General features: G+C 35.1%; 2 protein-coding genes across 3 annotated transcripts in view; one reads left to right on the top strand and one right to left on the bottom strand.

The window, feature by feature from the left end:
• Positions 1-728: 728 nt before the first annotated feature.
• LOC127873534 (insulin receptor substrate 4-like) lies at positions 729-21316 on the bottom strand. The gene is made up of 6 exons (XM_052417417.1): positions 21005-21316; positions 8603-8754; positions 7571-7761; positions 5891-5918; positions 5389-5557; positions 729-2003 (listed from the first exon to the last, which is right to left on the bottom strand). Exons 1-6 carry the CDS (start codon positions 21048-21050, stop codon positions 1558-1560), a joined length of 1032 nt encoding a protein of 343 aa, XP_052273377.1. The 5' UTR covers positions 21051-21316; the 3' UTR covers positions 729-1557.
• A 1312-nt stretch (positions 21317-22628) lies between these two features.
• The window catches only part of LOC127870794 (uncharacterized), an 87176-nt gene continuing 85102 nt past the window's right edge, over positions 22629-24702 (top strand). The window contains exon 1 of one of the 2 annotated variants that reach the window (XM_052413282.1): positions 22629-22845. In XM_052413282.1, coding sequence (XP_052269242.1) covers positions 22800-22845 — 46 coding nt within the window. In that variant the 5' untranslated portion in view covers positions 22629-22799. The remainder of the gene's footprint in view (positions 22846-24702) is intronic. The other variant, XM_052413281.1, reaches the window with a different exon arrangement.

Raw genomic sequence — 24702 nt, 5'->3', positions numbered from 1 at the left:
TGTTGCAAGAAACAAAAAGCCACACACTGCAACAAAGTACAAAAGCACGAGGCACAGCATAAACATACGTTCAAACATACAGACATGAAAACAACGCCATGAACAATACTCTAGTCGCCAACTTTTCTTAAAGAAATTTGCCTAATAATTTCTTTGTACGCTGCAAAAATAAAGCCTCAATAAATCACACAGCGATCACAATCCAACTTAAAATTAATATTCTCACTACATAAATGCATAGAAATAGGTATTAAATATGAAAATGTGTTTGTAAGAAATCAGCCGTGCACTTTTGTACAGAGAAGATCTGTGGTGACGTGTTTTATTCGTCAGTTTGAATCAATTTAGGGACTTTAAATACAGTTTCAACAAATTACACGTTTTTGCACGTTTATCATGAATGGAAACATAAGCTCGAGAAATTGGCTATTATGTTTTTCCTTTTTTTTAAATAAAAAGTAAGTCGAAGTTTGCAATTAATTTTTGCTAATTTATTTTATATTTAACCGAAAAAAGTGTTAGGTCTACGCGGAAGGGCTTGATAATAATACCGTAACTCACGTATGCTACTACCTACCCGTTAATGACGTTATTAAATTACGTTGGCAGTGTTACTTTTGGTAAGATAGATCAACGGCATTTGTTTATGTGAATGAGCTAATCATTCTGATTAATATACACATATTACCATTTTCTAAAATATTTTCAGTACTAAAATTATTGATATAACGTGTCTTAAACGTTGTTTTGAGTCTGTGTATTTTAATTAACTATGCAAATTTTAATATCCGCCAATAATTGCAATAAATTAACCCGCTATTTTTAGTAGCATTTCATAAACTACAAATATAAAGGCATTCAATGTTCCCGCTTCGTAGAATCATCGCAAGAAACTAGGTCAAAACCCTTCTTAAACATCTCCAACGAAACCAATAATGTTAATATCATTTTGATATTATAAAATATGAGCTGACACATATATGCGTATGCGTATGCTTCTTGTAATTCCGAGTTTTCACATGAAAGAGGAGCCACTGCTTTGAAGTTCTCGACACACATTTAAACACGGGTGGACGATGCGTCTACTATATACTACCTCCTTTGGGGCTATAAAACAAACGAAAGTATAGTCGTTGTTATGGACATTTTTGTTATTTAAATAGTTATCGAGTGGAAATAAAAACAATTTAAGAACAAACACGATTACCTGGATACGTGCTATATAATAAACTTAATAATACACATGTGAGTTGATTTTTATTGAAACAATAGATAATATATATGCTTTATACCAGTACATACTTCCATTGCTTGAAAAATATTATTAGGGACGGAAAAAAACTGTATTTAATATATTTCAAACTAAAATGTGCATCGAACATAAAAATTAATAATATAAAATATCATATCACAGATCAAAGAAAGCTGCTTTTTTTAAATTCACGTGTTAAATAGTCTGCAGATAGCAGCACATACACACTCGTAAATGTTTTTTTTTTCTATAAAAATACGTGTCATCGACGCATTTTATTGTAATTCCAAGTAACTCTAACCGCCTCAGCCACCGCCACAACCTCCACCACATCCACCACCACAACCGCCGCCGCCACCACCATCGCCTCCGCCGCCGCCACCACCACCATCTCCGCCGCCACCACCATCCCCGCCTCCACCACAACCACCGCCACCATCACCACCGCTATCACCACCGCCGCATGCGCTACCGCCACCGGCGTCGCCTCCATAGCCCCCGCCGTCGGCATCGAAATTTACATCCCCTTGCCCCGGGTCATAATCCTGGAAATCGCCCCCTCCAAAGTGTGCCGCGTCATCGCCAATGTCGACGTTATCTACGTCAACGTGAACATCGACGTCAACGTCAACGTCCATATCATAGTCTTCATAGCCCCAACCGAACCCAGGATGGTAGCCCCAACCCCAGCCCCAGCCCCAACGCCACGGGCCGCCGAAACCATACCCTAAAACGGCGCCGGCCAGGAATCCTGTAAAGTCGAAAACAAGCGCGTCAGTTGTACTGTCTAACACAAATAAAGTGCTTTAGAAAGACCTTATCTCAAAACAAACTAGGATCAACTCTTAAAGTATCGATTTGATACCATGTGGTAATCTAGAATATATCTACGGTGAAATCGACTATGACGGTAGTACATGCGAAATTCCGGGGCAAAATAAAGACAAAAAAATTGAAATAGCTTTGGTCGCTCTCTTGAAATTTTGTTGCACTTTTGATATTCATATTCTTCATGGTATATTTGAATCCGACACAAATGGCGAATTTACTAGTTTCTCAACTGATTGTTGACTACATGTTAGCGACACCACAACTTTTCATTACGCATTTAAGCGATGTCAGAGTATTATAAAGAGATAATCACGATCATTTCCCTATATCGAGTTCTATTGAATTGAAATCCGTTGTAACAGCAACAACGTCCCAAACACATCAAAATTCAAGAACTATGAACCCGTTATCCCGATTTAAAATGCGTGATAACAGAACGCATGACTTTGTATCCACATTAAAGAAAACCCTCCAGTAAAAAGCGCAATGTTTACAAATTTTATTATCATCGATATTAACGATATATATATATATATATATATATATATATATATATATATATATATATATATATATATATATATATAACGATAATATAACAAATAACATTATTATACACAACAGCTGGAAAGCAAAGGCAAGTACGATCACTCCGCTTTAAAGGGACCTTTTCACAAATTTTGGCAGTTATTCAAATGTGTCATTAAATTCTTTATTTTGATAAATGTATAAATTGGATATAAAAAGCTTAATCGTTTCGCTTTGCAACGCTTTATAATTTTCAGGTATTTAAATCGTCAAAATGCATATAATGGATATTTAAGAGCATGGTAAATGATTAGTATTACTGTTTCCTCACAAAAATCATTACTACAACGAAAATTTGCGAATCTGAAACATGTTTTTATATTTCTGCGTGAAAACTGTATTTTTTTTATTTTTTTTCACCAATCAAATTCGCGACATCATTTCTTTAATGTTCTCTTACGATACTGCCTATTGCGCGGAAACACAACAAAAAATTACATGAACTAATTAATTAAATTGCTATATTCTGTCAAAACATAGTCATTTAGATGAAAGTAAATCTCAATAAACCTGAGATAATTGTATTTCGTAATAAAGGAGTACTAAAAGGCACATGACGTTTTCGGGGCAGAGAAGTCAAAACAACAACAGTATACAGGTATATGGGCCTTATTTTTACAGCTACATTATCATGGAATTTGGCACTCAAAAAGCTAGATGCCCAAGCTCGGAGGAATATAGTCTCAATAAATAATTTCAAACGCCAACTGGCTACTTTCAGCTTCTCGAAATGTACAAAATCTTTGATTCCATGATAAAACCCATTCTTTGTTACGGATCCCAGATACATGTATTGGTAAATGAGTAAAACAGGCAATCGAAATTGTTCAAACCACTTTTAAAAATCTTGAATCTTAACAATAACACAAAAACATTGATTTTGTTGGGAGACTTTGGGGGACATTGATTGTGTGCAAATTATTTTACTAATTGGATTAGTAACCTTTTACGTATGCCCGCGCATCGTTATCCTAGAAATTGTTATTTACTATTAAAATCATTAGATGTTGCTGGGCGAATTTGCTAAGAATCGTAAATAAGAAATGTATTTTATTACATACGGATTTGGTTATGCTTGGATAAGTAAAGATGTTGGTGTAAAAACATTTTAATATAATCATTTAAGATACGCGTTATTGATTGTTGCATGCAAAAATGGCACGGCGACGTTTGAAACTGAGTCGATATCATCATTATAAACATTAGACAAGTATACTTTACACAGAGAAGTACACAGAGATATAACACACACATAATTATAAGAATGCTTTTTTGAAATTTCGAGCCTAAAACAACAAATCACAAATCGAACTGAGAAGACACAATAATGTACAAGACGAGAACAGAACATGTAACACATTGTTCTACACAAAAATTTCGATATCTGGATTGCGAATACCATGCTTTCTTAAGGTGTACCACATACAATGAAATACGATTAAATTATCTTTATAACTGGTATTCTTCAGGCGATTGATCAGGCGGCTGCATATTTGTGTTGTTATTGTTTATGTATATGAATGCATGATAAGTCTCGTCGGCTCCAGGACTATGCGAATTTGAAGCTCAAATTTTCGAATTTCCATTTTGTTTTAGCTGCATACATTATACCTCATGCCCTTTGAAAACGGTTGATGAAACTTGGGGGTAAGATATACTTATGTCATTGAACAGATTTCCGTGTCGAATGTTCATATCAACTCCATTATCTCTATACCATTCGGAGAATATCGATCAAAACGAATTTTCGATATAAATAATCTTACAAAAACTTTAAGTAAAATAGATCATTGAATTCTCCTGTTATTCAACGTAAACCCTTTTTGTTTCTTAAATGTTGTAATTGCGACATTGAGGCCAAAGAATCAACACGTATACCAATATCAAATAATAATTGACCTAAAATAAAAAGATACCAGGCTATGATGGAAACAGAATTCCAAAAAGTATTATCTGCTCTTTTCTGTGCTTTTGGTTATGACAACGACAATGATGCGCTTGATAATGAAGTTGTTGTTAATGACTTTGCCGTAGGGACGGCCTTACATTACGATAATGACGTAGTGGAGTTTTTATGTTAAGATAATGTTGTAAAGCAGATCTTTAATTACGACAATGATGTTGACGGGGTAATACCATTACAATAATTCTGTAGTGGAGGTCTTATGTAACGATAATGCTATAGTGATGTCATACATAATGACAATGTTGTAAAGCAGGTCATACAATACGATAATTCTGTACGGAAGGTTTAAATTACGATAATGCTTTAAAGGAGGTTCTATATTACGAAAATGCTGTAGCTACGGTCTTACATTACGATAATGATGTAGTTGAGGTCTTATATTACAATAATGCTGTAAAGGAGGTCTTAAATTTGGACAATTCTGTAAATGAAGTCTTATATTATGATAATTCTGTACCTGATGTCTTATATTACGATGATACTGTAAAGGAGTTTCTAAATAACGACAAATCTGTAGAGGAGGTCTCACATTACGATTATAATGTATTGTAGGTCGTACATTACGATAATGCTGTACTGAAGGTCTTACATTACGATAATTCTGTAGGTAAGGTCTTACAGCAATATCTTGATGTTTTGGAGGTATTACATTACGATAATGTCGTAATACAGACCTCACATTACGATAATGTGGTAGTGAATGTCATACAAACATTACGATAATTATCTATTCAATCGCATGTGAACATACCATGAGTAAAGTTTTTACCACCGCTCAAGCCTTTCCTCCGTTTTTTTACAATCGTCGTCTGTTGGTGACCAGGATTCATCACGGGCGGCCGTTGGTACTGCGGGGCGCTTGGGGTGACGCCGCTATAAGGAGGCGCGGGTGCCATTTTAGAATAATTCGTAGGCGGTAACTGAAATAGGTTTCAGTTGTTGCTGTTGTTGTTGTTCTTTTTATGTATATCATCATATATTAAATAGCTCAAATACTATAGTAATTAATGAAGTACCTTTAAAAAGGGTCCGAATATAAGTCTGAGCAGCAAACAAGCATATTAAGAATATGTATATAGAGTACATGTAACGTTGAAACTGAAATATAAGTTGATTAAATTGACTTTGTAAAATAAGTAGTCATTTATATACATATGTGGTTTGTTAAATATTGCTTCAAATGCATTGACTGATGTGTCTTATATTTTGTGAGTGTTCAACATTAAAACATTTTGTTGAAGAAAAAAACTTACCACGGTAGACATATTTGTCATCCACGACCTACAAGTATAAAATATACATACCAGTAAACTTAAACATCTATATATTTGTAAGAATTTCATTTTCGACCTATGCAATTCAATGAATGGTATTCAGTATTACGAAAAAAAAGGTAATTTACAAAAACATATTGATATGTCCTTTATTGATTAGGGCAAACGCGTATGTTAGCCTATAGGTCACACGCAGACGGTCGTTAAATTACTTGAAACCAGTCCGTAGAGTACGGATTTCCCTATATTCCGATTTTGTCTACAAACTCAACTTATGTCGGGGGGAAAACTTAAGATGAAAACGCGAAAGTCCACACGCTTGTGCACACTACGTTCGTAACGGTTCAGTCTTATAGCGGCAGTACTCTTTGGTATAGGTAAGCTGGTATTAAGCGCGACACAAATTAAGAAAAGAAAAAAAAATTGTGCTAAAAATGGGGATATATTTCCCGATGTATAGCAAATATTCTAACCCAAATATCGAGGTGCGCATCTTCACATGCTGGTTAATATGTTTATAAATTGTGTTTGCAATACCATATGACTCAAAGGCGACGCCAGTTAAAAAATGTACATAAGCGGCCAAAACTCCATTTGTACCGAAAACATACGAATCAAAATATAGAAGTGCACAGGTTTACATGCTGTTTTATGTGTTTCTAACGTGTTAGCCCACCGGCAGCCATATTATAGAGTAACGTGTGAAACAAGTGAATGCACGTTGTTGTTTTAATATATAACTGCATTGGACAAAGTCCAAACGTATTCTAGTGTGAATATAAAAATAAATCCAGGTGATATGGATGTGTCCACAATGCAAGAATAATATCTTTGATGCAAGCAGCATTGATGTAAGACGAATCACGTTTTTGCAATAACCACGAATGTTGGGGCTCCTGAAGTATTGCAAGTCCAAACGTAGTTCAATGTCAAGGTCGAAATGCGGTCATGTGATGTGGATGTGTGGAGAATGTGCACAGATAACACTCGTTCAAGTATCAAAGATTTGTACCAGGCAGTGCTAATTTTAAAAGAAACACATTTTAGTGTATTTAGAAATACTGAATTAGTCTTAGTCAAAAATAAGTTCAAGGTCAAAAGTAAGAGCAGATGATGACGGTGAGTTTATCCACACAAATTAAAAGTTCGTAGGAATGATTATCGATGATAGACGAAACGCGTAATTTTGGTTGAACCAAGGAATATGGACCTTCTTCACAGTGTTCATAGATCAATCCATGCAAGTATAAAGTTTTGTAGCAAGCGGCACTGATTTTTATATGAAACGAGCCTTTTTTATCTTTAGAATTACTACAACTCAATAGGAAGGTCAATATGATGTCAGCAAATGTGTTGTGTTGAAAGTATTCATAAAATATTAACTATTTAAGTATCGAAGCTGTGTCGGAACTATTGAGAGAAAACGTGCCATATAAGGTAAACCTCATAGGAACGGGCGAACGCAGGTTAGATGTATTTTAAACTAAAATGGCCATAACTCAGTATAAGTCGAAAATATTATGATCAAATTACCAAGTTCTCATTCTGGTTAAAATGATTGCAAATTATCATTATTCTATTTTTTATATACGTGCGAAATGGTACAGACGTAAGGAAAAATGTATACCCCCTTCATAAAATGAAGGCATACAAATTTACCCCATGGAATCCCCGTTCGGACACAAAAAGAAATGCAAAGGAATGGCTCTTTCTCTCCATGGCATCATCCCCGGCTGGACCCACTGCGGGAACGCTATCATGTAACTGTAGCTTAACTTCTTGGGGATCTTCTGGGGAGAGTTAGGGATCCTCTTGCAGACGGGACCCACTACCAGCATGCTGCAGACGTCCTGAAAATATAGCTCGCGCATTTCATGCTGGTGATTCGGACACATCGCTTTCGTTAACAGTGAATCATATGAAATCGTTGTGTTCGTCAAGAAAACGAACATTGACGTTTTTTGGCATTTCTCATGCACCGTACAAACGTACATGTTTTTTGTCACTTTAACGTTTGATAATTTTATTAAGCTAGCCACTAGCGTAATGCCACGCTGCATACGGTAAAATCGTTTGTCTTTTTTGCATTCAGAAATCATTTATTTGAACGTTATTTACAAAAGTTAGCTAAAATGTTCCGTGCTGCCAGTTTATAACAACTAAAAAGGGTTTATCTGTAGAGTTGTCGACCATTAAAATCGTTCTAATGGCTGGTGATTCGGACACATCGCTTTCGTTAACAGTGAATCATATGAAAATCGTTGTGTTCGTCAAGAAAACGAACATTGACGTTTTTTGGCATTTCTCATGCACCGTACAAACGTACATGTTTTTTGTCACTTTAACGTTTGATAATTTTATTAAGCTAGCCACTAGCGTAATGCCACGCTGCATACGGTAAATCGTTTGTCTTTTTTGCATTCAGAAATCATTTATTTGAACGTTATTTACAAAAGTTAGCTAAAATGTTCCGTGCTGCCAGTTTATAACAACTAAAAAGGGTTTATCTGTAGAGTTGTCGACCATTAAAATCGTTCTAATGGCAATAGCTTTTAATTAGAACTGCAAAAGACGCTAACCCGATAGTTGTACTATTAACACGCCCTGACTGTCGAGTTAGACCTCCCCTGATGTTTACCGTAAGCTAGTCGAACACAAGCATATCGGGCCAGTGTTTCACGGAATGCTTACCTTAAGCACGGTATACGCTATGGGCGTCTTTCTTTTGGGCGACTCGAACCAGGCAATCGTGGAGTCCTGGAACAGCACCAGGAACACCTTTTTCCACTTGTTGCTTCCATCACTGTAAACCACATAGCCCGCCTTACATGGCCGACCTTTAGCTAGAAAATGTATCAAGACTTGTACATTAGTAGTTTAGTGATTTTCAAGGGGCAATGAATTTAGGATCATGGTCCTGAAGCATGGTTTATGTAGCGCTTAGCAGTGTGCAGCTAATCAAACGGACCGTCAAAGATGACGGTATATTTTCAATTGTTATGACATCACTTCATTAAATGCCCGCGATATTTACCTACTACAACCCCAAACGATAAAAAAACAACAACAGTTTTCATTATTATGATGCCATTACTTTTATGGTCCTGCAATATTTACCAACTACAACCCAATAAGATGAAACGTAAGTAATTGGGAACCATAAAAAATGCAAATCACCAATAGGTGAACGCAAAGGATTCTTCAGTAGGTTAAAGCGAGATTTTGATGTCTATGTAGTAAAGATGGCGGATTGTTATTTACATCTATTGAATAGCTGAAACATTTTCATTCATGTGAGAGCTTTATTTTGCAGTATATGCATTTTGAGATTGACTATTATATCACGCCATTATTTATTTCCAGATAAAAAAGGCGTTGTTGGGGAAGTTGGTCTGTATGTTAAATGTAGAGCTTTGAAGAAAAAGCACACACATTTAATTTAAATCCAAGTCATCGAAGTTATAGTTGTTTAAAAATTGTCTTAGATGAACTATGCTAAAATACTTTCAAATCTAAATGACATACGCAATATCCACGTAAATGTTTTATAAATTTATGCCGATTTTGTTTAAAGGTGTTAAATGTTTCAATTGAAGTTTTAAGTCGCATACAATCCATTTAGCTGACTAGCGATAGTGTGTACTTTGTTTGGTTTGCCATCCAGTTGTTGCTGCAATCAATTGGGCTTGGGGTGTGTTTAGAAATAAAAACAGTTAATTGAAATGCATATGAAACTGATAGAAACACAAACATGCATTCGACGAGCAATTAAATTGATTAAAGACATTAAATAATTTATAATGCGTTTAATGATGTGAGTTCATATTGACATTAGTTATCAATTTTAAGAAACTTTATAACAAAAATAAGGAAAGCAATATTTAGGTTCGAAAGAGAAAACGACTCAAAAACTATAAAATTTTCTTTTAGCATATTGTATAAATAGAATAAAGAGAAAATACAAAGACCCTTTATTCTTGCAAAAATAGCATTGTTTCTGGGTGTAATCTGCAGCATAAGCTTACTACTTCTCACTGCTATTACAAATGCTCATAATGAAGAAATCACCAACCTGCCGAAACAGTTTTGAATTTGCTTACGTTTACATTTTTGTGAAAAGTATTTTTCCCTGTCAATGAACAGAAATGCTTGTTTTAGGAACGAGCATAGCACATAACAATGCAAATAATTGGGACCTTTTTAGTGGTGTTGAATTCATTAATTGAAAGAAAATATACTTTTTCAATGGAAGAGATTATTCGCCAGTACATGTATACTGTTAAATGGCATTCTTATTTTATTACAGAACATGCATGCTGTTTAATTACATTCTTATTTTAATTACTGGCATATGCTATCTGATACATGTCAGTTACATTTTGCCTAGTTACATTTGCTTTACTACATATTGATACTACTGAATATAACTAGCTGTTAATTTCTTGATGGATCTATAGTACTTTTTAAGTCGATTGCTATTGCGTCCCTGATTCAGAATCAGTCTTCGTTTCTGCACCGCCATCTTTAATATTTAACGTTGCGAAAAGGGTACCAGTATTAAAAACTCAAAATTCTAGCGCCAATTACTATTGACGGGAGATCACTCTTAACATAAAAAATCAGACCTCCGATATCAACCGTGAAACAACGACTGAGAATCCCCCGAAGATAGGCGGTGAGCGAGTAAAAAAACATCACTGTCTTCATCGTGTCTATTGTTTTGACGGAATTTATTTAAATCCCCCTCTCAAGTACTTAATATTGTTGAAATTGATTTGATAAAATTGACGACGATGTAAGATTTACTTCTTATGATATATTTACGTAGCAACAAGAACTTAAAAGCTTAACGCGTCTCTGTCTCTGTAACAAGTCTACAGTAGCTCATCGGATTTGATTTGGTTTGAATTGTTTTTTGTATATCGCGTCAGCAGTAGTCTGTTACGTATAGTTCAGTTATATTGCGATCCTCTCATTGGTGATGGAGGAAGATCCTTATTAATATACAACTAGATCAATTACATGGGTAGAACGATGGTCTTCGTAAATTGTCTCTGCCTTGGGGTACGAAAGTGTTTGGTTCAAATTCCGTGATGAGCGAGACAACATCTTTTATCTCTGCTTACTGCCAACCATTTTTTCAAGTATTAAAGGCATCAATGAAGCACAGTCTGCACCTGGATACCTAACCAGGGCCTATTGAAGAAAATGAAAATGAAGAACTAAACCATATGATTAAATCTGAACAAGGGCATAAATTGAGCTGATCAGTCAAGTATGGTTTCTTTGTCCCTTTAACATGACTAAAATACTTTGAATACATGTTCTCGCGTAAGTGTCCAAAACCCATACATATGCTGTGTTATCGCAGGTCCGGGCTGTTCCCAATATTGCATGCCAAGGTTCTAAACATGCATTCAGGGCGATGCTGATCTTCTGTAATGTCAGAGACGTCTATGTCTCTAGAAATGTTAAACCAATGATCTTGTGTAAGGGGCTCCATCCAGCAATAACTACAATGGTTGATTCGGGACACCCTTTATGACTAAGGTGAGTGCATATCTTGTATGTGTGTTCGTTTTTAAAGTTTATGAGGTTTTTGACAATGCGGCATTGAGTGAGGATCCCTGGTCCTTAAGTAAGCATTTAATATACCACTGCAATACCAGAACATCCGCCTCCAGATATTCTTGTCTTGTGAAAACAATAGTGTTAAAATGCATATGCTAGCACTTAATCATTTTACGAACGACGTCTCTACTATAAGTGCATCTGATTTGTATTTTTTTGTAGTTTTTTTATTTATTTTTTCGTACATAGTTTTATTATGGCAAAGAATCCACAGGTGCTTCTTATTTTACCACATTTCAAACAAATTATAAACAATATATACCAGCATGTTATCTTTGAGATTTTGATCACAAACATGTCTTAATCAGAAATTTACTTCAGAAGTTTCTGCAAAAATAGGTCTAGGGACATATTAGCACAGTGCTGCATATATGCCTCTGCCATCCCTACACTCTGATAAGGAGTCATAAAGTCCGCTTATGAGGCCACGGAACGTGCGTGACTTTAGGGCAGACAGATAGGCAGATGCGCAGGCTGGTCTGCAGCTTTTCTGGTCGCATCTGTTGAAGTTAGATTCTAAGACCCTGTTCGCACGACACGGCTCATAAATATTAATTGACAACATCGAAGGATCTGGATCTTGCTTAAAACGCAGTGACGGCAGTGACGTCAACGACACCACACGGGTCTCTTTCTTATCAGATTCACCGCATCATGAGTAATCACGGGTTTGGTGGAAAAGACTTCTCGTCTGCTTTTTGACGATGCTGGAACAGCATCGTCTAAGGTATGATAACCAGTAAAAAAATTCTTCACAATGGCGACCTATGTAAAAGACCGAGCCAGTCCAGATTGAGATAACTCGATTTTTCAGTTACTTCTCTTGGCATTCGCCACTGCGTAGAAGATTGCTCGTTGATTTTCATTGATAACATTCTGCTAGCAGAGTTGTCGTTCGTGTTGATAAAGGTAAATACTAATAGAACAGCATATCCTGGGGAAACAGATTCAATAAGTGTATCAGAACGTTAATTTCAAATTAGTAATTTTACATCCATTTTATTTTTATGGACCAATGAAACAACTATAAATTTTCTCTATTTTGTTTGATATTTGTTCTCGATTTAGTAAATAAATTGCGAATAAAAACATGTAAAATTAACTTTTTACGTGATCACAAAACTAAAGAATGCGAACAATTTCGAACCTGCAAATTGTAAACGCTGCACTGCTATGATATATAGATAAAACAACATTTCTTTGCGTAATTGTCCGTCCCGCTAGCGCAGTGGTAAGGACGTTCACTTTTTCACCTTTACGACACCGGTTCGATTCCCGCTCCCGGCGCAATGTTATATTTTGTCTGTTTTGTGGTCACCACTCCGGACAGGTGTTTTTTTCCGGATAATCTCATCCCCCGCAGCATTTGACCATATAAAAAATTAAAAAGTATTTCAGTACAAAACAAATAGTTGGAAATTGCAGCTATCATTCAAAATTCGTCCCTACTGTCGTCAATCTTATCTTATTAGGTAGGAGTGCTGGACACACTCCGGGTCCCAACATTATGCAGCCTCAGCGCGGAGGTAACTCATTACCTTTGAAAAACACAAATACAAACACTGGGTGCAGCCTAGGCGCGTATAGACTCAAACAAGGCAACAAACTCAAGTGCGGGCACAATCATTTAAAATTTACATATTGAATACGATATTCTAACAGAAATTACACAACCACCTAAGTGTACATACCATGTTTGATATTTCGTTCGATTGTTAGATTTCAGCATATACATGTATAAGGTCATTTCGCTATTAGTTAACTTATCCATATGTTCGTGGGCGAACTCGGATAGTCAATTGCTCATACGATTGAGCTCACATGGTCCGGCTATGTGCTAATACCTACTTTCGATAATCATCATGAAGGTATTGCCATACTTAATGAACAAGAATGTGACCTGCCTCCCAGTTTCGCTAAATGGGTCAAGTTACCCACGGGTACTACTTCCCCGTACCCCTAAACTTTTTTTCGTACCAATAATGTTTCGGACGCAAATTTTTTTCGTACTAAATTTTGTTTCGTACCCAAAATTTTCGTACCCAAATTTTTTATCGTACCCAAATGTTCGTATCAACATACACAATTGTGGTGATATAGATAAACTTAAATTGATGTTTTATATCCATCCTCTTCAAAAGCATCGTCACACCAGTACTGCCAGTACTTTGATTAATTATTGCTGGATCAGAACATTGCTAAATAACACCATATTGTACTTTTATAAATTCCTAAATGTAAATACTAAAAATCATAGAAATACATTAATGAACGTTTATTACAAAACTATTTTAAATTGATGATTCAAGAAATTTTAAAAATGATTTCATATTGAATTTTTATATAGATTGTACAAAAAATATTCTTGAGGTAATGATTTTGTAAACAATAACACACAATATGTTCTAAGATAAAACTTAAAATATTATTATTGATATTTACCTGGTGGAATATGTTTATTTGTTAAAACACGTTTTGTTCAGCAAAAAATATTTCAAAATAAAGATAAAATTTTGATGTTATTTTCACACAATAGAAATGGTGTTGCAGCAGATAACAAGACATCAGACTGCATTTCACTGGTTATAACATCAATATGAGTTTGTTTGTATTTTTATGTACCGAAAATACTTTGAAGGAGGCGAAAAAATTCCGTTATTTTTTAAATTGATGACCACCAAACGTGCATTTTAAGACAGAGTTTTACATGACAGTGCCCGCTACAATGCAAACGTACACATGTTGTTACCATGAAAGGTTGTGTTTTGAAATAGCACTTTGAAATACTTGTACCTCTTTAAAGATGCAAATGGGAATGTTGTTTATTAGTCCCCTACCGGTTTCACCGGAGGGGACTTATGGTTTGTGCTCCGTCTGTCTGTCTGTCTGTCTGGCCGTCCGTCCGTCCGTCAGTCCGTCACACTTTTCTGGACCCTGCGATAACTTTAAAAGTTCCTAATATTTTTTCATGAAACTTGGAACATGGATAGATGGCAATATGGACATTATGCACGTCATTTCATTTTGTTCCTACGTCTAAACTTATGGTTACTATGGCAACAAATAGACTAAAAATACTGCTGAAAATGGTGGTTTTCTGGATCCTGCGATAACTTTAAAAGTTCTTAATATTTTTTCATGAAAATCTGGTGGCTATGGCAACAAATAAAAACAATATTTTGACAATGATGGAATTTCTGACAATGGTGGAGCCGGTAGGGAACTTTAATTGCTTGGCAATAGTCTTGTTGTAGTTGTTGTTGTTAAATAAAATATGAATTGATATGAATTGAATAGTGAGAACTGTATATGCTTCTCTAGTATGGTATTTTGTATAATAAATTCCAGTTTAATTTTTCATCTAGTGTGTATAGCCTTTACATGAAATGCCAATCGTGGTGTTGTTTTGGAAACATAATTGCATTTCGTTGTAAATAATGAATAAATCTTTTTTTATTTGAACAGATATGAGATTTTCAATAAATTGCAAACCAATCGCTGCTCTTCATTAGGTATATTCATTAATTTAACGGGCATTGCATTTTAAAATGGGGTTTAATACATGTTCCTAAAATGGCGTCGCAGATTAACTTGTATGGTCCGCACAGGCTAATCAGGGAAGACACTTTCTGGTTTTATGAGATTTTTCGTTTAAAGAAAGTATTACCAACAAGAAAATCCAGTCTAGGCCGAAAGTGTTGTCTCAGATAAGCATGTGTGAATCACATGAGCGATTCTGGGACGACACTTTACGCACATGCATTAAGCGATTTTTCCAAGAACGCGTCTCAATATGACTGAAAACCAGGTCTACTTTACCTAGGCTGTTCACTGAAAACAAAAAATAACTAATGTCCTAATGTCAGCACAACAAAAAAGAAAAGCAAGAATTATTTACTAAAAAACTACACCATTGAAATCTAGCAATAACATATCTGCTTACCAATCGACAAAATGTGTGAAAAAGATGCTTGCAAGAGAAGTAAAATAATGTGAAATAATTTTTTTTATATAATATGTTGAGCTTAAACATTAAAATTATAAAAAGTCCAATATTTCCTAACTAGCAGAATATTTCTTATTAAGATTGGCCTTATTTTGTATAAATCTTAATAAAATACCACTTCAGATACTAGATACAAAGAAGCAACAATCCTTTGCAATAAAAGACATAGCACACTCTATTATCATTAACAGAACATTTAGACTGGTTCCTCATGGGTTTTCTTAGGCTGCTTGTAGCTTGTAACCTCAAGTTGAGGTTAGTCACCTCTGTACTGGTGTCTCTCCCGGGTCTCGTCTAGCTCCGCCATTAAGACTGGTTTCTCATGGGTATTCTTAGGCTGCTTGTAGCTCCAGTTGAGCTTATTCACCTCTGTACTGGTGTCTCTCCCGGGTCTCGTCTAGCTCCGTCATTTAGACTGGTTCTTCTAGGGTTTTCTTAGGCTGCTTGTAGCTCAAGTTGAGCTTATTCCCCTCTGTACTGGTGTCTCTCCCGGGTCTCGTCTAGCTCCGTCATTTAGACTGGTTCCTCATAGGTTTTCTTGGGCTGCTTCTAGCTCAAGTTGAGCTTATTCCCCTCTGTACTGGTGTCTCTCCCGGGTCTCGTCTAGCTTCGTCATTTAGACTGGTTCTTCATGGGTTTTCTTAAGCTGATTGTAGATCAAGTTGAGCTTATTCCCCTCTGTACTGGTGTCTCTCCCGGGTCTTGTCTAGCTCCGTCATTTAGACTGGTTCCTCATGGGTATTCTTAGGCTGCTTGTTGCTCCAGTTGAGCTTATTCACCTCTGTACTAGTGTCTCTCCCGGGTCTCGTCTAGCTCCGTCATTAAGACTGGTTCCTCATGGGTGTTCTTAGGCTGCTTGTAGCTCCAGTTGAGCTTATTCACCTCTGTACTGGTGTCACTCCCGGGTCTCGTCTAGCTCCGTCAGCAGGTGGTCATTAGTTGTAACCAAGGAGCGGCATTTACAGCAAGGAAGTGAATGCAACACATTTGTCTTGTTAAGGTTAAATCATTTAATATTTAGCTTGACTGATGCAAGACTTTAGGCCTTAATAAGAAACGTTAAGTATATACAATGGTATGACTGATAACTGAAACTAGTTATTGGCCTTTGATTTAAGGGAATAAAAACCATGTTAATTCTATAACTGATACCAGCAGAGTTTCCGGTATAGCCTTTGCAGTTTGACCCTGACTCAACTCGATAACAAGTTTATTTGTATAATAGTACTTATAAGTGCGGTGTTGTGGAATATGATTGTCTGTATTGCAGCAATTTTTTCACCCGATTGGAAAAAGGACGCGAACACTTGGGAATTTATTGTGTTTTTTTTTTCATTCAAAAGTGGTTGCATTATCCGAAACTATGGAATTCAAAACATAAACCTTTTTAGAATAAGCTTCCAAAAGAATTTTTCCTCATCATTAATTAGGTAGGGGGTTTCAACAACTAATTAAAAGAACGGGAAGGTCTTGTAAACAATAATTAGGAGGTATTCAATAATAATTGATTTTTTTTTAAGTTTGCATAGTAAAATAAGCATGAATATTATGAAGCAATAAAAATCTTTACATTAAAAAATTATTAGTATGGTATAGACTGTTGTTCCGAAATATCTAGCACTGGCATCTTTAATGATGCCTACCTGATTACACCTGGGTATATTAGTCCAGTGCTGACACTGACACAGTTTCTGTATTTGCATGCCCATGCCGTCTTCTTTTACTTTTAATGTCGTATGTAAAAATTGCCTTTGCAGCACTAGTACTACTGACAGAGATTACTGGTATTGTGTTCTCTTGTTGGCATTCAACAAATCTGCTGCCTGCTCTTTATTGTTGGCTCATATCTGCAAATGTATTAATGTACATTATTTTTTTATTTACAAAAACAAGTCACTATTATGTAGTATAATCATAGATTCGAGAGATAATAACTGTTATGAAATCAGATATTACATTTGCTGATCTTAGTTTCTATACGTTTTTTTTTACAGAATTATGATCTTTTCTGTTTTGATAATCTAAGAACAATCTCTATGGATAATCTTCATCCCCCATAATCCTACATCTACTATGATCTTGATTTGTTTGTTTGTATGGTGTTTATGTCCGCCCGTGTATTTAACTTATATTAAGGCAAAGATTCACTTATTTATGCTTCCTGTGTTTCATCAGCACTAGTCTAGGGCTCTGCAGTCTTGCCAGAGGAAACTCCCATGAAATTTTTTTTTGAAGATTGAACCCAGGAGCCCTGAGTTACAAACCGTAAACCTTAACTGCGTCACTGTGCCACATATAAGAGATGCAAAGGCAAATAAGATCGATCTATCATCTAAGTATATAAATGAAAAATCTTCATCAAAATGTGCCTGTTTGAAGACGCTATTTATACTGGACTGAATACTAGGTAACTGTTCAACCCGTACTGTGGTCAACTCAAACCAATTTTGGTCAACGTATACCTGTTTTTTTTGTGAAATATTGTTCACGCTTTAAGTTTTTTTTTAATGTCGGATGTCCACCCTACCGCTAGGGACGGGTTTCAACTGGTAAGTAGCAAGTACATTATTGACAATTTTCAGCGATCATTTTGTCTGAGCCTGGGATGAAATGAAACAGTTGTTGGGTCTCCTTACAAAGTGTTTTAACTGTCTTGTGTAGACCAAGTTATCTTGCATAAAGTTGTATAATGTTGAAGAGTGCTCATTTTCATTGAAAAACTAACAGAAAACAAAAAAATCTACGAACAATAAATGACTGTCATTTAATAAAATGTATGCTACCTGTACGTTTAAGTCAAATGTTATAATTCAAGTGGTCAATTAATACAGAATTTGTACTTAGAAATATGCTGCCAAAATGTATGATGAATATGGTCAACATATATTGATAATAAATACAAAAACGTATCAGAAATAAATTCATTTAAATGACAAAGAGAAACCTTTAAATTCCAGAACACATGATTATTTTTGTTTGTAAATGAGGTAACTGAGCATACATATTTTCTCACATTGCTCACCATTTTAATTATATGCAAATTTCTCTGCCGTTTTGATGATAAACTAGTAAAACAACTATTTAAATTAATAATTTGAATAAGATGCGATTAACCAACATAGATACGATTTGATTGGATAAAGACAGTGTAAGGAAGATATGCGATGAAAACAGTATGAAATTAATAGTTAAATATAAACAAGCCCACAGACGTTTTGATCATCGTAACTAACCTTCGTCACAATGATTTTATGGGACGTTTTGACAGAGGTACGTTTAACTGTAAATTAAAACAAGACGTCCATTAACTTAAAATATAAAATAAAACTTAATCACAAGCCAAATGACAGCGTAACGTTTGAAATGGGGATCACAATGGTATGCAATTTACCTAATAAACAAATTTACTTTACCTGAATAAGAACATTGGAAAATACGATCGAAACGACGCGGTAGAGCTATTTTCTTGTAGATATATAATACAACACCGTTCTTTATGTTAACCTTTTGCGAAAACTACCCAAAACTACAGAACACTCTGGTTTTCTGTCTTATATGAATTCAGTATTACAAATGCATTCGTCCTAATGCATTCGGCATTCGGCTTACTTCATGTGAGCTGCTGCCTTGTGTTTATTCATTTCTCTTAATTGAACTTACAATCAATATGCCTCTTTCATTACTTAGTATTGAAATGATAATAGTTCAGCAACAAGAAGATAGCCACATGAACATTTTAACAGTAATAATTCATTTGTCATTTATTCCCAAGAATAAATGATTAACATACCTCGAGTAAACATTAAAACGAAGTATGCAAGCAATATTTCACTTACTGATAGAAACAAGCATAAAGACGCAAGGAAACCGCAGTCTTTTGTAACAAATAAAACAAAGCAAAATGCAAGTCTTATTTAGCAAATAATTATTACCAACATCGAGCCAACTTCTCTCCTTTTTATAAGTGCGTTTTCTTTCAGAAAACAAGGTCTACATGAAACGGAATAATAAAGCGATAGAAAAGTAATTGCACGAATATTCATATATTCGACAATGAAGCACTGATCTGAAATCCACCATATTTACTACAGATACGTCAACATCTCTTTTAAATCCTACTGAATCATCGTTTATAACGTCCATCGTATAGCTTATTATAGACAAACATCTTTTCATAAGAAATCGTTAACAATCAAAATCTCAGCCTGCTTCGTACAAATACTTTTTATACTTAAAGGGGCCTGTTCACAGATTTTTGCATGTTTTGAAGTTTGTTATTTAATGTTTTATATAGATAATTGTAAACATTGGATCTAAAAAGCTCCAGTAAAAATCAAAAATAAAATTTAAAAGAAGAAAAAAAGGTAACCCTCAGCAGGACTCGAACCACTGACTCCTGGAGTCCTGGAGTAAAAAGTCTGCGCATTAGACCAATCGGCCATCCTTACTTTTACGATTAATTATGTATTTTATACTTCATATAAGCGATCCTCGTAGTTTCACAAAATATAACGACAACAACAGAACTCTCCAATCATTTCTCGTTGCAACGCTTTATAATTTTCAGGTTTTTAAATCGTCAAACGATGCATATAAAAGCTATTTTAGAGCATGGTAAATATTCAGTATTACGGTTTCCTCACAAATATCATAACTAAAACGAAAATTTGCGAATATGAAACTGCTTTTTTTAATTTTGTCAATTTACCAAAACGTGAAAAGGCCCCTTTAACGTATTATAAAACAACTGTTTTCTTAGTTTGTATTCGGATCCGATTTAACAGCTCGAGATTATCTACTGGTATTTATGTATAACAAATCAACGTAATTGCCGAACAATATACCACACGGACGTTGTGTTAAAGATTCTGATATCAGATTTTTACATGAAGGCGACTCATGAAAAACGTACTCACCGGCATACCCACAATGCGGTGAGAATTGAAAACACGTGCATTGGGAAAATGTCTAGCAAGCGATTTAAAAAATATTTTCACAAACAATTTACAATTCGAATGAATCAATATCGATTTCACGTAGCTTGTTAGTAAATCTTTTCAATTTAATTATTTCGCATATTTTCCTGTTTGTTATTTTCTTACCAGGATGGACTGGATCTCAAAAACATTAAAAATATAGGATCTATGTTATCAGTAACAATGCTTTACTGGTTCCAATAAAAATAAGTCCGCACATGCTAATTAGAGACGACACTTTCCGAATAGACTGGATTTTCGTTTAGAAGAGAATCCTTTAACAAAAACTGCCCGAAAAGCGGAAAGTGCCGTCCATGAATCCAGTTCGGACTGCACCGGCTAATTAGAGACGAAAATTCAAGCACATAATATATAGTAATTTAATGTTATTGTTGTTATGATAGTTTAAATCCTGGAACAACATTTACATACATGTATACAAGTTTATTTAATTATTGAATTGTGTCCTGTCATACTCACGTTTGAAGGTTGATCGGCGGACGCTTGTGCTGTTACTGCAGCCCATTCTAAGCGGAAAACCTAGTTTTTTATGTATACACGTTATCCACAGTATTTACATTAGTATACCATGTTTATATTTCTCCATTAATCACCACACCGATATGATATTTCTCCATTAATCACCACACCGATATGATATTCCGATCTAACACTCCTACATCAAAATAAAATGTTTAGAGCTCTAACTGGAACAAATTGAAATCGAGCGGACAAGACACGTATTATATAAATAAACACATTATGACGCGTGTATTTTAACTCCAAAATTCAATACTCTTTCCCAATAGAAGGTTTTTCAAAACAGCAATCATGTGTTTACGGAAAACCGTTAGGACAATCGTGGTTACACAATAAAATCCAGAGGGCGATAATTCCAGAACGCGAATGTACGATGACGAGAATGCGACAATGCGATGACGACAGTGCGACAATACGATGGCGAGAATGCGAGAACGCGATAGCGAGAATGCGATGATACGATGGCGACAGTAAGATATGACTATGGCATTGTCGCCATCGTACAATCGCACTGTCGCCATCGTATTGTCGTACTGTCGCATTGTCGTCATCGTACTATCGCGTTATCACATTCTCCCTATCGCGTTCTCGCATTCTCGCCATCGCATTCAGGCTTTAACATAATTGTATGAGGCTACTATTTTACCTGTTATTACATATGCTTCGGCCATTTGGGGTCAAGATAACTATTCATGTATAAATGCAGTGCAAAACAGGGCAGCTCGGTACTTTTTGAATGTTGGAAGATACACGCCAAATGCAGCCGTTTCTGGTGATATTGGTTGGAAACCAGTTTCTTATTCATTATGGATAACAGTATTTTCTAGTTGATGTACATATACTTTAATGGATACCATTAGACTTAAAAAGAAAATTTTCAAAAGGGCAAATAGATTGGCAAACACTAGATGCAAAAATTGAAATTTTAAGATATGTCAGAAGTGCAGAGAGTACCATTCAGGCAGGTTTTGTAATATTGATACACCTTATGCAAAAGAATTTGTACTTAGAAATATACTGCCAAAAATGTAAGATGTCTATGTTGAAAACTGGAAAAGTGATGTAAATCGAGATTCTTTTCGAACTGGCACTGGAGGTAATAAACTCCGCATTGTACTATCGCGTTCTCGCATTTTCGCCATCGCGTTCTCGCATTCTCGCCATCGTATTGTCGCACTGTCGTCATCGTATTGTCGCATTATCGTCATCGTACTCTCGCGTTCTCGCATTTTTTTCCTCTGGATTTTAATGTGTAACCACGATGGCCCTAACGGTATTCCGTACGTAATCGATAACGCGAGTTTTGCTATGTTAAACGATGCCGAATGTGAAACCGATTTGATCAATAGCCGGAAAGTTGAGTGGGGCGACCAATGCATGTCGCACATTTTCATTTGCATATATTAGGCAGTGTTTTGCTCACCACATGAATACATGTGTAGTGAATAGGTGAAACATAAAGAATGTTTACATAAATATCATGTTACAGAGCGAATGCTACGCCTGAATAATTTTTTTAAATCCGCATTCAAGTTACGCTTCAATACGTCAGTATCGTTGATAAATATTGGATTGAACTCATGTATTTGATGCGCCACTTGCGGCTGTGATAGAATATAAACTCAACCTTAATAAATGTTATGTTAAAAAATAGCACAACTTGCAACAGTATCGAACCTTGCTTAATAGAGTTGTTGTGGAAAGCCTTACATAAGCTGTATGTTAAACGTTCGACATGGGATGTGTGGAAAGTCAGGAGAAGAAACAACACAGGTTTAAACGTACGTATCCTTTTTCCAATAATATGCAGTTTATGTAGCACGTAAACAGAGCATGGAATAATATAAAGACTTTTTATGTATCAAAATGTTTAAGATATCGTTTTGATGCATTTATTTCTTTTGAAATTCATATTAACTGTTGACTTTATTAATTGAGGGTTAACAAAAACAATAAGTTATACGCCTTGTTTACTTTTATGTATATTAAAAAAGTTATGTGTATTGCGCACTTTAACTCCCGAAGTATATTCATAGAAATTTAGTCAAACAATTACTGAAAATTAACGACACCTTTACAAGAGGTCCTTTCAATAATCTATCAATAAATGATAGTTGATAGAGATAAAAAAGAAAAAATCACACGCAATAAGAGCCGAATTATGTGAAGGATTTCTACGTGGGTCTTCGAAAAAAGGTAGCTTAATGTCTATGGTGTTTATATCAAAACAACCACATTTAACTATTGCCGACATTCTATGTAGTTTAGAAATAACCAACAAATGCTATATTTAATGTCCGAGATGTATTTATACGAATTTGATATTCAGCTATATATGGTGCTGTATTATTGATTATATTATGGCATGATTGTCTGTTGTTTCTTAACAATCCTCGATATATTACTTTCAATATTTCAATGAATATGCTAACTTCTTCCATATTGAATCAATGACTTGATACAATACAACACCCAGTGGCTATTTAATGTGAAGAACCATATGATCTCTCAAAAAGACACTTGTGAAATGCATGAATTTCATTTATTTTTTTGTCTGGCGATGTATTTGTCCACACCGATTTAGCAAACAGAGGTTGTTTTTGTTTTGTGTTTAACTATAATGAATGTTAAAAGATTTGTTTAAACTGATGTATCCAACAGAACTAAATGAAACTGTGCATGTATGTATCATTAACCCTATAGGCCCTGGTCAACGGACACTATAGTCTTCTTTTTGGTGAGAAATTTGACAAAACTACCATGATAAAAGGCTTGTGTGCACAGTTGAAACAGTGGAGTCATACTGCATTATAAATGAGATTTTCTATAGAAAAACGATTCAAACACACATGTGAAACAAATAAAACACAAGACAAGTACTACCGATTAGGTCTTTGATTACAAACAATTAAGCAACTAAGTCTAAACAATTTAACATTAACACATGGACCATACCGTAAGACCATTTGTATTTTTGTTTATTAACAAAATAAACTTATTGATAATTTGTAGTTTGTAAATCTTTTGATGTGTGAGACTTTTGTGCCCTTCGATGCACTCGATATTTTAAAAGTATGTTATGACAAAAATGAATATATGGTAAATAATGTGGTATCGTTGGTATTTCGATTCTTATGTTGATCAAAATTAGCATAAAAAGAGTTATTTTCGAGACTTGTGTATTTCGCAATAGCTATATTTGGTCGAATTGGGTTACGAAAACAGTTCATTTTACACATCTTGATGGTATTTACTGTAATCAGTCAGCCATACGGGATAAAGTATGTTGTTTACGCTAAAATTGTCAGCTTTATTGATTCGAGCATTTATTCGTTTAGCATGCGGTGAGATTAATATGGGATTTGTCATCACGTATAAATATTATTTTTATGCGCTTCTTGAGAAAACTTAGTGAATTAATCCTTGAAACCGGAAGTGTCACATCTCGTTATAAGTATATTATAAACCTGATTTTAAAATTGATCGATTCTGTTGCAAACGGATTATTCACAGTTGCTTTACGCAAAGATGTCGACCATAGCCCCATCCAGGTACTTCAAAAACAATTTTGACGTAATGTCATAATGATTTCATATTTTCATAATAACAGTACGCTGTTTCGTGCCAACGCGCCTGAT

Source organism: Dreissena polymorpha, chromosome 3 (genome assembly GCF_020536995.1).
Source record: "Dreissena polymorpha isolate Duluth1 chromosome 3, UMN_Dpol_1.0, whole genome shotgun sequence".
Lineage (NCBI taxonomy): Eukaryota > Metazoa > Mollusca > Bivalvia > Myida > Dreissenidae > Dreissena > Dreissena polymorpha.
The sequence above is the reverse complement of the archived record's forward strand: the minus strand, read 5'-3'. Positions and strand labels throughout refer to the sequence as shown.